The sequence below is a fragment of the Xyrauchen texanus genome, chromosome 47, assembly GCF_025860055.1.
Source record: "Xyrauchen texanus isolate HMW12.3.18 chromosome 47, RBS_HiC_50CHRs, whole genome shotgun sequence".
NCBI lineage: Eukaryota > Metazoa > Chordata > Actinopteri > Cypriniformes > Catostomidae > Xyrauchen > Xyrauchen texanus.
The window spans coordinates 14,212,665-14,227,954 of NC_068322.1; the positions used below are offsets into that span (position 1 = coordinate 14,212,665).

The 15,290-nt window shown below is 37.5% G+C and overlaps 1 protein-coding gene across 1 annotated transcript; it reads left to right on the forward strand.

Annotated features, from left to right (window-relative positions):
- The first annotated feature begins 336 nt into the window (after nt 1–336).
- Nucleotides 337–14,203, forward strand: LOC127639098 (branched-chain-amino-acid aminotransferase, cytosolic-like). The gene is made up of 11 exons (XM_052120942.1): nt 337–426; nt 1,201–1,245; nt 4,056–4,256; nt 6,884–6,994; nt 7,712–7,831; nt 8,290–8,450; nt 9,931–10,073; nt 12,178–12,263; nt 12,347–12,487; nt 12,657–12,731; nt 13,095–14,203. The coding sequence occupies exons 1-11, from the start codon at nt 382–384 to the stop codon at nt 13,131–13,133; spliced, it is 1,167 nt and encodes a 388-aa protein (XP_051976902.1). The 5' UTR covers nt 337–381; the 3' UTR covers nt 13,134–14,203.
- Nucleotides 14,204–15,290: the final 1,087 nt, after the last annotated feature.

Consider the following 15,290-nt stretch of genomic DNA (forward strand, 5'->3'; position numbering starts at 1 on the left):
GTTGCGTGTGCATAAAGGAGCTTATCAAGACTACATAATACTACAGATAATAGGCTACTAATACAATAACACTAACATATTTTTAATAATATTCCAGTATATCAGTATATTATAATTCCAACCAAGATAAAGAGTTAATTAAATGTGTTTTTTCGCCATGCATAATCATTAGTCAATTTATCATTATAACTTCTTACCCACGCTCTATGTACAGGCCACAAGTCACACCTGTGTGTTTACATTTGCCCATATAAACCATGCAGAATTGTATTTATTTGTATTTTTTATTTTTTTTGAATGGCACATTGTGTTTGATGTGGTGTAATCTGTAAGAGGTTTAGCTACACGCTGGCAGAGCAGAGTGCGCGGCGCACATTCATCATGGCGAGCGCTGCATCAGCCACGAGCGCACCAACATCACACAAGGTAAACGCGCGCGCATCGAGCCTATAGCGTTTCACTTGATGAGCTGCATGTCTGTAATGCATGTGTCTGATGATTAATGAGGTACAATCACCCCACGTTTTACATAAGACAACGCATTATCGGCCAGTGTATGCTCTGTGGTCATGTGTGGCGTTAAGAAGGAGATTAACGAAATCTGTCGCGCGGACAATAGATTTTCGCATTTTTGAATACACCATTTTGTATTAACCTGAGCGCAGGCGATATATTTATTATATGGGAAATCTATTGTATGATGTCATGCAGCCTATATATTATGTAATATCAAAAGGTCATTAATGTGTTCATCAGATGGGTGTCGCACGCGCATCATGCAAATACTGTAAATACACACCCGTGTTTAAATACAGTTTGTATAGCGTTCGTATGACGCATGAAATAACAAGCATCGCAGAATTATATATCTATATTTAGAATTATAACGAAACTTCAAAAGGACTCGATTGATCATTTTAGAATAATTTAATTATATAGGGAAGGGAACAATGATCAGAGCACAGGAATGCATGAACATTATTAAATTGATGTGAAACTGTCATCAGCACTGGGCGATATGAATTCCTTAGATTCCTAAAGAGTCTTAAAATTAAAGCCTTTGCGTTGCGTTGCGTTGCACTGTCAATTTCAGCGGGTATCGATCGTTATCTTTATTTTCTTAAAACTGATCTGATTGAATAGTCTTTACATGTTCATGCATGCCTTTTATATGGTAAAATTGCATGTTTGTTCCTTTAGGAATCTGTGAGTAACGATGTGCCTGACAATGCTTCTAGTTTTAAGGTAAGTCACAGCACTTATGAGACATGCTCACAATCTACTTTCCTCACTTTACAGTAGCACGTCTTAATTATGCACTAATATAAAAGCCAGTTTGCTTCCCAGACACAAAAGCTCAGTTGCGTAATGTAATTAAATGGTATCACTTGCTATTAATGGATTATTGAATTTTTTTGTTTGTTTACTTCTACATGGATAACAAAGTCTTTCAAATACCTGTCTAATTTTTCTCGCACCGATTCATGAATACAGCACTTGCCTGTAGCCAGATGTCCAGTGGCATCATGATGTTTGATTGATACACACCAGACAATTAGAAACTCTTCTTCAGTCAAAAGCTGTTTCGTCTGGTCTTTTGGTTGTTTCAGTGTCCACGCATCAGTTCCAAAACATTCTCAGAATAGAGAAAGGGTCTTTTAAACCAATTGGCCATACTGTCTTACTAGGATATTGGTGTCTTTGCTGAACCCTTTTTCATGTAGCATGTTTTGACTTCCATCTTTTAGAAAATGTCACCTTGCACCCCTCTTTTCGTCAGTTGGTTGAAGGGCCCTAGCTCTTCCAGGAGGTCCTGTGCTGAGTAAAAGATAATCAAGTTTCTCAGATGACTGTAAGCCCTGTCAATCAAGCTTGGCTTGGCTTTGGGCATGCTCTCTCTGTCTACCCTGCTCTGACTCAGGTAGTATTTACACCTGAGATCTGTTAAGCTCAGGCTAAATTACATACAAGCCACCATTGTAATTTAGTAACATGGCATCATCATTCTGGAGTCTGGATGCCTGAAACATACCTTAGATTGACTCCTAAATAATAATAAGAAGAAGAATAAGAAGAATAAGAAGAAGAAGAAGAAGAAGAAGAAGAAGAAGAAGAAGAAGAAGAAGAAGAAGAAGAAGAAGAAGAAGAATAGAAGAAGAAGAAGATCCTCCTCTTTAAAAAACAAAATAAATCTTAATCACTGTTTTGCTCAGTAAAATGTCTAAATAACCTTAAAATATTATAAATATTCTTGAGAAGCACAATTGCATAAGATAATAGGACTTTAAAATAAAATTAGACAATAAGATAAATTATTATTTATAAGATTAGACAATAAGAAAAACAAGATTATTTTTTTCTTTCTTTAGCATGAATACAACAAATTTAGTGAGGTTTATACTTAAAACAAGAAAAAGTAGTCAATGGGGTAACTTGATCTAAGATATATTCTTTGAAAACAAGTTTTATTATCTTTTATTTTTACATATACAATTTTCCAGAAGTAACTATATATATTGTTTTAGGATGTTTAGATATGTTTACTGGAAAATGACAAAAATCTAAATAAAAAAAAAAAAAAATTATTTCAAGAACATCTTAAAATAGAAAATGCAGAAACAATGGCCAACTGTATGCATGTATTAACAAACAGTATATGTTCCTATTCCAAAATATTTCAAGAGCACATTGCATTGTCAAATTATTACATAAGATGCCAGCAGAGAGAATGATGATAGACGTGTGCTTGTTTTAGCCTGCAAATTGGTAATTTTGTGGTTGATGGGCATCCACTATTCTTTCCAACCATAAAACCATGTCAGCTACAAAAATAAGACTTCCTGCAGAAGAGTTTATTTTTGGGTTCCGTTATGGTGATTATGACCTCCTCTGTAGGCCTCCAACGTGATTGCATCTTGAGACCCAACATAGATTACAAATGGTTGTTTGTTCAATTGGATCTAGCATATTTATAGTCAGGTACTCACAAACCGCTCATAAACTGAGGTGTCAGATGGCACAGTCCTCAGATTAGCAGTGATTTAGGAGTGCGTGCCAAGGGACAGTCTCGGATCAGTGTAGGAAAATGATGCACCTCAGATAAACATAGTTAAAACTGATGATTTTATTGGTAGTCCGTGAATTAGCTGGGTGAGATCTGATATCCAACAAGCAAATGTAATGGCCCTTAAGATATCTGGACACTTTTGAAAATGGAATGAATGCCATTGCATTACATAACAAAACGTCAAACTGGCTAAATATCAAATGGCAAACCAAGAAGAAGAAAAAAAGCACACGTTTATTAGGTTTGAAATTATAAAACAAAACATGAATTGATCAAACTTATGACAGAAGTATATGAACATATTGTGGCTGTCAAACTTAGAGGACAATGTCCACAGTCCACAGTGAATGTGATGAACTACAGCTCATCAAATGACTTTATAAATCCACAAAAAATTACCTTGAGAGAATTGTTAAAATGATTTGCAAAAATGGTCCTTAGAAAAGTTCATTTATTTACTTGCAGACGCCATTTAAATTCATAAATTTCCAATAGTGTCCAAATCAGTTGCTCAAGCCTTGTTCTTTCACTCATGGAGGACAAGACAAAGCTCATTCAGCCAGACAGGGAAATTGATTTATTAATGGTGGTCTCGCTGCCTGGGCAGCTGTATTGGAAATCAATAGTTTGTTCTCACATTGAGAGTGTAAATGCAAGCCGACCTTCTCTGCTAAATAAACCTCTGCTGAAAACACAGAGAGTAGGGTGGCTCTCACCTTTCCTCTTTAATCTGGGATTATAGAGGGTTGATGTAGGTACATGTAATCTGTAAAAGCGTCTAATGTCAGGGAGAGAAATGCAAAGAAATAAAGAAATAATGGGAGAGAGATAAAGAGGGCTGCCCAGGATGGGTCTTTAACATGGGGGATGTTCTGAATGTTTCAAATTTACCATATATTATGTCTGTTCAAACTGGTGGCTGTTTTTTCTACAGGGTTATATTGCTTTGTAATTTAATGTTGGTGTTTTTTGGCCACTTTCTGTTTAGGCTGCAGAAACAGTGATAGAGTTAGCACAGACCCATAAGCCCAAACCAGAAACCAATGACCTGGTGTTTGGGACAGTCTTCACTGACCACATGCTGACCATTGAGTGGAGACTAGAGGAAGGCTGGCAGAAGCCACACATTCAGCCTTTTGGGAACCTGTCCATACACCCAGCCTGTTCCTCCCTGCATTACGCTGTACAGGTCTGTGCTCACCATCTGGAGTTTCATCTGTGCGCTTATATACCACATAAAAAATCTGGAGCATGATATTGAAATGAAATAGCAGCCACTTGTTATACAGATAACCGATAACAAATAATATACAATTTATATGGATCACTGTGTCATTCTGTGTCAGACTGTAAATGTTAAAATTCACCCAAAGATTTCTGTCATCTACTGAACCTCATGTCATTCCAAACACAAAGGACTCTCTTTCTTTCAAGGAACACAAAAGGAGAATTTTTAAAGAATGCACATATATACAGTGACCAGGCACTGACAAGCTCCAAAACAAACAAAAGAGCACCATTGAAGTAGTCCATATGACTTGTGTGCTACCAGGGGCACTTTTTGGACCCATGGGCTCGCTGGTCCGATGAGGCCCCATTCAAGTTGCACTACACGGACCATGAATGCCTTTAACGGTTGAGCACTGTCACCATGTCAACAACCATGTTTCCTTCTGAAAGTGTTTTAACGCTCTCCTCCCACTGGGCCCAGTGGGAGTTGTAGGCTGGACCCCACGGGAGTTGTAGGCTCCTGGGCTTTAGCCCATACAAGCCTGTGCATTAATGCACAGCTGTGTGCTACAGTATATTTCAAGAGTTCTGAAGATATATGATAGCTTTGTGTGAGAAAAAGACCACAAATTTGATTAATTGTTTACTGATTTTGCCCTAATTTTTTGCCCTCTACTATTGCTCTTAAATCTCATTATCAAACTTGGTGAGTCAAGCCATCAATGACACCGAACACCATTTGCTGTCATAGTCAGGGCTTGGCATTAACACCCAGCAACCTGCCAAATGCAGGTAGAAATTGGCAGTGGCGGGTAACTCCATCACACTTACTAGCAACTTAGGCGGGCAGCTGCAGCCGAAGCAAATTTTGTTGTATTCATTAGCGTTCAGCATCTTATAAGCACTAAATATGCCTCTCATAACTTACACTCACATCAGTGTGGGGCAAATTATGTGTGCTTTCATGCGAACTGCCGCAGTGCACATCTGTGTGCTCCAGAGATATGATCGCCAGAGCTCCAGAGATATGATCGCCAGAACAGCTGTGTTCACACCGCAAGCTACTTTGTCCCTACATGTCACCAGTGGCTGGCGGTTAGGTCGCTAGTGGTGTGTATGAAGAGTCTAAACAGCACTGTTTCTTTACAATTAATATTATTATTAAATATTAGGATCACATGAGCTCTACCATCTTCTCTCGTATCGGCTGTTGCTACTGAAGGTCGCTCTTCATTTGCATAAAGTTAAACATTTCTCAACTTTGTCCCACATCCGGTCGCCAATGGTCTCCGTCGCTCGTGTTGCCAGCTGTCATTGAAAATGAGATGAGGTTGTTTTGTCGCTGCGTGTCACTGGCTGTGTGAACGCAGCTTCAGGCTTCACTCGATAAAGCAGCGGCCGGCGGATACCATAAAACTTTTGTGACCCATTTGAAGTCTACAGAAAACGTTCTAGTATAAAGCATTATATGGAGGAAGTCGAACCTCTCAAACTGCTTAACAGCCCTGACATTATAAACAGTACTGAAGAGGTAAAGAGACAACAGTGTGCAATACATCAACATCGATTACATGTTTTTTAACTAAATGTTTTTACTGGTATTCAGTAAATGCATATTAAAGCGATTATGGCGAATCTAGGCAAATCTAGTCTTTACTTTCAAACTCTTTACAAGAGTTCATTTTTATCAATAATTATTATTCTGTCATGCACTCACCTTTCTTTCTTCCATGAATGGAAAAAAAGGTTCATGTATTTATGGAAAATCCTGCCATGAAAGTTGATGGCGACTGAGTTTAATCTACCTAACATCGCCTTTTGTACTCCATGGAATTATTAACTGTGAAAGTTGTAGTTAAAGGTTTCTAAATGTGTTAAGTCTATTAGATTTTTAATGACAAATGCTATTGTAAGACTATCTATAGCCATCCATTGTCTGACCTGTGTCTATGGCCTTATTATTACAAATGCCACAGTTTCAAACTGGTAGAACAATGGTAAACTTCAATGAAGGCAAGTACATTGTTGATGAAGTTTTCCTCCTGTTCTATCCCACTCCTGTTCTAACTGGTCATGGAACATCATTTGCCTTCAGATGTTCTTATAGATAACTTAAATCATTTGGTCTGTGTCCTTTTGAACTTATATCATTCTTGTGCAACACTGTAAAAACAAACACATGAAGTTACAGTCTCCAGTTACTTTTATCACTTTTTGATGGGTGTGGGATGTTGACTAGTGAAAATGCTAAGTGGCTAGTTTGGAATATCTTTAGCCAGCGTAAGCCAAAAAGTTCATGCCAAGCCATGCTCATAACCAAAAGCAATGCACCAAGTTTGAAAATATGGAAGCGCAAATTATTTCCTGTGGGTTTGGAATGACATGATTGCGAGCGAATGAATACAGAAATTTGCTTTTGGGGTGAACTATTCCATAAAGAACATCTGTTAGGTGTGTTCAATTTTATTTGTCATTGGAGACACAAATAAAATGAATTTATCTGTAAAGTGAATTGGCAGTCTAAGCTTTCTAGCTAACAATTACAGATTTGTTGTTTAAACACAAATATCTATATTCCGAGGGCAGCTTTTTGAGGGTATGAAGGCGTATCGTGGTCCAGATAACAAGACGCATCTCTTCAGACCCATGCTGAACATGAAGCGGATGATGATGTCTGCACACAGAGCCTGTCTGCCTGTAAGACTGATGTCCCTCCCCTCTTTACTGCATCAACATTCAGTGTATGGTCAAGATATGAAATACTCATAGTGGCCTGGGTAGCTCAGCAAGTAAAGACACTGACTACCACACCTGGAGTCACAAGTTTGAATCCAGGGCGTACTGAGTGACTCCAGTCAGGCTTCCTAAGCAACCAAATGGCCCGGTTGCTATGGTGGGTAGAGTCACGTTGGGTTAAACTCCTCGTGGTTGCTATAATGTGATTCTCGCTCTCGGTGGGGCACGTGGGGAGTTGTGTGTGTAGATGCCACGGAGAATAGCGTGAGCCTCCTCACGTGCTAGGTCTCCGCAGTAAGCCACGTGATAAGATAAGCGGATTGACTGTCTCAGACACAAAGGAAACTGAGATTCGTCCTCCGCCACCCAGATTGATCATTATGCCACCACGAGGACCTAGAGTGCATTTGCAATTGGCCATTCTAAATTGGGGAGACAAGGGGAGAAAATTTAAAAATAAGAATAAAAAAAAAATGCCCCGCATGATTTCTTTGATATGTACAATACAATCAAAAGTTGATATTAGTATGATTAAAAACAATGTGGCAAATATTGCCAAGTCGCATATCAACTGATCCATGCTGTAACTTTAAATTGGATTAATGGCAGTGCAAATGTCACTTGAATGTGATCTTCCTAGTCTTTCTCTTTCTCATGTTCTCTGTTTATCTGCTGTAGAGTTTTGATGGAGCAGAGCTTTTGGAGTGTATCAGGAGGCTGGTGGAGGTGGATCAGGACTGGGTTCCTCAGTCAGACTCTGCCAGTCTGTACATTCGTCCCACATTTGTGGGCACAGAGGTGAGAGCTTAACAAGTTCCTCATTCCCACAAAAACTAATCTTAATGTATATTTTGTACAGTATATGTATATTTGTGTGTAAATGAGTCTCTGTCTGTCTTGCAATGGGTTATTTTATGTGTTTTAAATGGATACAAAGGTTTGTTGGTATTGTGCTCACATTATCTTGCCAATCAAAATGCAGAAAGCACACTGTAGGTATGGATCTTTGGAAACTGATCTGATTTTAGTCTTCCTCACCATGGTAACTCCTTTATCTTCTGGATATCCTATCCATGAGACACAAATGTGAATTTTATCTTATTTATGATCCCTCTATTGTATATATATATATATATATATATATATATATATATATATATATATATATATATATATATATATATATATATATATTTTTTTTTTTTTTTTATTGCACGCATAGTTTAAAAGTATACTGTATATGTATGTGTCTGCAGCCCTCGCTTGGAGTGAAGAAGCCCTCGCGTGCATTGCTGTTTGTCATTCTCAGTCCTGTTGGCTCATACTTTAGTACAGGAGCCAAACCAGTGTCTCTGTGGGCCGACTCCAAATACATCAGAGCCTGGAAAGGAGGAACAGGAGACTGCAAGATGGGAGGGTAAGTGACTGAGAAAGATTTTCACTGTGTGTGTGTGTGTGTGTGTGTGTGAGCATGTATTTATCACTTTGTGGGGACCAAATGTCCCCATAAGGATAGTAAAACCCGAAATTTTTGACCTTGTGGGGACATTTTGTCGGTCCCCATGAGGAAAACAGCTTATAAATCATACTAAATTATGTTTTTTGAAAATGTAAAAATGCAGAAAGTTTTCTGTGAGGGTTAGGTTTAGGGGTAGGGTTAGGTTTAGGGGATAGAATATAAAGTTTGTACAGTATAAAAACCATTATGTCTATGGAAAGTCCCCATAAAACATGGAAACACAACGTGTGTGTGTGTGTGTGTGTGTGTGTGTGTGTGTGTGTGTGTGTGTGTGTGTGTGTGAGCGTGTATTTATCACTTTGTGGGGACCAAATGTCCCCATAAGGATAGTAAAACCCGAAATTTTTGACCTTGTGGGGACATTTTGTCGGTCCCAATGAGGAAAACAGCTTATAAATCATACTAAATTATGTTTTTTGAAAATGTAAAAATGCAGAAAGTTTTCTGTGAGGGTTAGGTTTAGGGGTAGGGTTAGGTTTGGGGATAGAATATAAAGTTTGTACAGTATAAAAACCATTATGTCTATGGAAAGTCCCCATAAAACATGGAAACACAACGTGTGTGTGTGTGTGTGTGTGTGTGTGTGTGTGTGTGAGCGTGTATTTATCACTTTATGGGGACCAAATGTCCCCATAAGGATAGTAAAACCTGAAATTTTTGACCTTGTGGGGACATTTTGTCGGTCCCCATGAGGAAAACAGCTTATAAATCATACTAAATTATGTTTTTTGAAAATGTAAAAATGCAGAAAGTTTTCTGTGAGGGTTAGGTTTAGGGGTAGGGTTAGGTTTAGGGGATAGAATATAAAGTTTGTACAGTATAAAAACCATTATGTCTATGGAAAGTCCCCATAAAACATGGAAACACAACGTGTGTGTGTGTGTGTGTGTGTGTGTGTGTGTGTGTGTGTGTGTGTGTGTGTGTGTGTGTGTGTGTGTGTGTGTATATATAAGACTCAGTATTGCACCACAAAACACTGAATCAATGAGGAGCATTGTTGCACATTTGTGAGCTCTAAACATTGTTCTAAAAACTACAAGCTTGTTTTAATCCATTTCATGTGTGAATTATTAAATCACAAATTGGAAATCTTATACTTTAAAACAAGAATATAATCATTCCCAGTTTTTATTATTAATATTATATCAAATGTATCAAATCTATGTTGAGAAAGTTACATACAACATGAGCTGGTGGTAAATATTCCAGGGGTACAAAACTTCCCGCATCTGAGCAGAATATATTCAGAATATATTCTTTGCAAGCAAAGCAGCATCAAACTCTGACAGAAATATAATGCAGCAGGACAATGGGGTTTTTCAGGGAGAGGGCACAGATCTTTCATTGTTTTGTGTTTGACCTCCCATATTTTTTTTAGGAACTATGGCGCATCTATCTATGCTCAGTATGAGGCAGTGGATTACGGCTGTCAGCAGGTTCTGTGGCTTTATGGAGATGATCAACAGATCACTGAAGTTGGCACCATGAACCTTTTCCTCTACTGGATCAATGAAAAAGGGGGTAATGACCATTTTCAAACATTAGAATTGTGAAAACATACTGTTTCACACTTACTCATAAAGGGGCCCAAAAGTCACAGACAATCTTAAAAATTTTGGGATTTTATTTCATTTAAATCTGTAAACAAACTAAGTTTTAGGATTTTGAGAAACGTTAAACAAAGGAAGGTTATGAGATTAAATAAAATATTCAAAATGTTGCACTATTTCTAGGTCACTAATCAAAAGTAAGCAAATTTGTGACAGTGACCATCCTTTGAACTTTGCTTCCATAAAATCACACAAGATGCTCTTTGGAAAGATTTACATCAGTTTGTGGAATCAATGTCAGCTAGAGTGCATGTTGTCATTAAAATAAAAGGGAGACAGGCCAAATACTGAACAATTGTAAAATGAATGTTTACTTTTCAAATCAGCGTTCCATCCATCCATCCATCCATCCATCGTCAACCGCTTATCCTGTGTACAGGGTCGCGGGGGGCTGGAGCCTATCCCAGCTAACATTGGGCGAAAGGCGGGGGACACCCTGGACAGGTCGCCAGTCCATCAGCATTCCATTTCAATCAAATTATTTTGCTGATAATATAATTTATAATGAATGAATTATTATTTAAACTGAAAGGAATGAAAAAGAGAAGTATTTTCACTAGCAGTCTGAAACTTTTGGAACCCACTGTAAGTTTATTTACATTTATGGATAGAACATATAGAGTATATGTTGATGTGGATTTTGAAAAACAGTATCTAGGAGTAGAAATAAGCCATCCTATCTGTACATGTACAAATTATGGTTTCTAGGGCTGGAAAGAATGTTAACATTGCTAACACTGTTCTACATTACAGAGAAATACTAAACCACAATAATGAGCCTTTAAAATATACATTTAACAAGTGCGCACATTAAGCGAGCTGCAGCGACACCGGCAAAAGCGGTAATGATTCTGAATGTGTCGGAAAAGCCAGCAATGAGACTGTCTGAACATGTTGTTAATTTATAGAGAGAAATGCACATTAAGTTAAACATGCAGTAAATGAGGTACTAATCTAGCTTCCCCACTCCCCACAAACAATTGGATAAGCCTCATAGCACATATTTATCTAGATTATCTAACATTAGAGCGAGCGGACATGCTAAGTGGCTAACGTTAGGCTACTTACATGTTTCAAATGATAAGCCATGTTTGAGGTCGTTGAATGATAGGTGAACGTTTCCCTGCAACGTTTGCATGTCACCTTCTTGGGGTCATCCTTTATGCTCTCGAAATGATCCCACACTTTGGATTTCCTGCCCGACATAATTCATTTCTGCATGGACTAGCCGTGCAAACGATCAAGTCTTTCTTTCACTGACTGCATTATTTTGACACTTCCTGTGGAGGTTTTTTTTCTGCGATCAACCGACCAATCAAAACTTAGTCGACCAAGACTCTTCTCATCCACTAAAATTTCTTTGCCTGTAAGGGGGCATCCCTAATGATTTCTCTCTCTTGGTGCAGATCACTAAGGACCTCTAGTGGTCTATTTGAGTGTCAGTGTTATTCAAATAATGTGGTCCGTCATTTATTCTGTCTGTTGTTTGGCCTTCACACAGAAAAAATGCACTATAATGTAGTAAGCAGCTTTATGTGCTATTTAATTGACACAAATTGGAGAAGACATTGGTTGACCAATTTGTTCAGTGTTTACATTATACATACCGTAAGAGGTATAGAGCATAACTTGCTTAAAGTGATAGTTCACACAAAAATAAAAATTATATTAGCATTTTCTCCCACTCATGACTTTCTTCTGTGAAACACAGAAAGGAGATGATAGGCAGAATGTTAGCCTCAGTCACATTTAACATTTTACTTAAAATGGTTAATGGTGACTAAAGGGTAACACTAAGCAACAGCTCCTTTGTGTGTATATATTTTATACGGCAGCTCAGAATAACTATGTATGCAATATAATAAAATATAATGTATGTAATTTGCATATAATTCAATACAACTTATAAACATACTGTATATCTTCATAAAAGACCTAAATGGTATTTACGCAAATACTTTTGAGCAAAAATAAAGCCAACATGTTGATTATTTATTTATTAATTTTTTTCCCAGAGGAGGAACTTGCAACGCCACCACTAGATGGAATCATTCTGCCAGGCATTACACGGCAGAGCATCCTGGAACTTACTAGCAAATGGGTAAGACCTGTCAAAACCAGTGAGAATAGACTTGATACTGATGTCTGTACTGTTTATGTCTGTACAATGCAAATTCTGCCCAGGGTGAGTTTCAAGTGTCAGAGCGCTATCTGACCATGGGCGAACTTCGTCAGGCCCTGGCTGAAAACCGAGTGAAGGAGATGTTTGGTTCTGGAACGGCTTGTGTTGTTAGTCCAGTTGGCAGGATTTTGTATCAAGGAGAGGTGAGTTCAGCGTGTTTCGGATTGGCTGCATACTGATTAATTATCAAAGTATGCAGGCCAAATAATAGATATCCCCTCTGGTTCTATGCATCTGAGTCAATGTTTTTTTTTTTTAAACTAAGTAATGAAAACACATTGTGTATCTAGTATTTATTATTCTTCCCCACAGAATCTACATATTCCATGTGAGGGAAACTGCCCTCCTATTGCCTCCAGACTGATGAAGGAGCTCACAGATATTCAGGTGAGGCATTAAACACACACGCCCATAGTATGACATATATGTTACAGTATTGTTTCTAACAAGGTGGTTTCAAGTAAATATTGAGGGGAAAATGCCAATTTTAAAGAAATAGTTCAAACAGTAATGAAAACTCAGTCATCATTTACTCACCATCACGTTGTTCCAAACCTGTATGACTTCACATCTTTGTTTTCAGGAAGTTATTTATTTTGCTGTCATGTGCAGTCAACTTTTTCCTGTAATTGTAGATGTTATCCGTTTGTCACCGTGTGGAGGAATTGTGAGGTCTTTGGTGAACTCATGTCACGCTCTTCTTATCTTTTAACATGTCTTACCTTCCACCTTGTTTCTTTTTTGGTCTAGTATGGACGGACACCCAGTGACTGGTCTTTTGTTGTGTAAAGGAACCTCGATGTTGTGGACATGTCTGGTGCACTCTTCAGCACACATGTTTAAAACATTATAAATGAGGGCTTGATTTGTGGCTACATCAAATACTTTGACACATCACAATATTTCTTTGTTTTGCACAAATTACGCCAGCTGACACTGAAACCTAATCTAGCAATAATGTGTTGCTCTGTCACAGACTGATCCACTCAGATGCCTCTTTCTGGTCACATTTTATTCTAATAACCAGTAACCTGCAAAACACAATCATACAGAAACTCTGAGTAGCTGTATCCTTTACACTAGCTCACCAACAAATTGTAATTCTCTCATCACCCTCAAGTTGTTACAAACCCATATGACTTTCTTTCATCTGTGGAACACAAAAAGAGATGTTAGGCCTAATGTTAAGCCTCAGTCACCATTCACTTTCATTGCATCTTTTTTTCCCCATACAGTGAAAGAGAATAGTGACCGAGGCTATTAGCCTGTCCCTAATATCCTGCCATTTGTTTTAATGTTCAACGGAAGACAGAAAGTCAGGATTAACTATCCCTTTAATGTTATACTGTAGATTCTTGCTCCACTATATCATTAGATTTAGCTTATTGACCTATTTATGCAGTAGATAACATATTGAGGCTGTTGATAATATGATAATATGCCATTACGGCCATATTGCACATGTGCTGTAAAAGATAAATATATTTAGAGATATTTTAAGGTAGTGTCTGTTTTTGTGATAGAACTTTATTTTTCAAGACACGACATGCTTAATCATAGCTTATAGTAGAATTCTTGCACAAATCCAGAGTATTATTACATTTGATAAAAAATTATGTCTGCACCGAAAGGGAACCTTAAAATCCACATCATGTTTTTATTGAAGTGTTTGTATGTTCTAACAGTATGATCATTCAGTTACTGTAAAACTGTGTTGTTTGGAATGGGGTTTTAACAGTTACAAAAGCACAAATTAATTTAAGTTATAAGGATAATACATATAGTGTAAGTACTAGTAATTGTGAACTAGTGAGTATTTTGTGGTAAGAAAACCTCAATAAATATTCCACAAAAAAGTACCATACTGTATTTTTGCTTTCAAGATGAAACGACACTGGTTTAGGTTTGCTCATTTATACTATGTTCTCAGCCTATAACATTCATTTTCCTGATGCATTTTGAAGGAACTGTTATGTTCTAATCGTGAGTCTAAGATCATAAAAGCATTTTCACCAGGGCTCTCAGACTTTTGCACCCCACTGTACCTACACACACACACGCATGCGCATGCACACAACAATTAAATATGTAATATTCAATGAAGATAAAATCTGCTTTTGAATTCAGATTCGGTGTGACTGGATAACAAAATACTGGTACTGACCAGAAAACTTGATGAAATCGACTGCCAGTTCACTTCATCATCTGAGCCTGGTTTATCAGTTTATAATAGATCTTAAAAGTTCAAAATCATGGCCTATATTTTTAATTGTTGACTCATTCATTAAATGACCAATGTTAACTATAAAAACACTTGATCTCTGCCAGCAGTCTTGGAGTTTTCTCAGGGTAATTAGTCTTATGTAGTTCTCTTTATTCTCATTAATCTGGGCTCTTTAACATTTTGATCTTAAAGGAGCATCTACTATAGTACCCCATAAGCATTAAAGACCATAATCCTGTTATGTTAATGAGCACTGTATACATTCCTTTAGATTGATGCTTAAAGGACATTGGCACATGGTGCCTGTTACTTTTCTCAGCGCTGATCATTGCGATTAGGATAAGAGTTTGTTTTAATAATTTAATAGAGCTTGTTGGTATGCGCTCCTTTTTGTAATTAAGATCACAATATTTGTAATTGTAGATCATGTCTGTACTCATGTCTCCAATAAGACTATCCTGCGATTTAAATGAGGCTTAATTGAGGATTCAGCTTTATGGATCTCCATGCACCCACTTGAGGATTATAATTTAAAGGATTAGTTCACTCAAAAATTTAAATTCTTTCATCATTTACTCACCCTCATGCAATCTAAGATGTGTATGGCTTTCTTTCTTCTGCAGAACACAAACGTAGATTTTTAGAATAATATCTCTGTTGGTCTTCACAATGTAAGTGAATGGTGACCAGAACTCAGAAGGTCCTAAAAGGACACAAAGGCA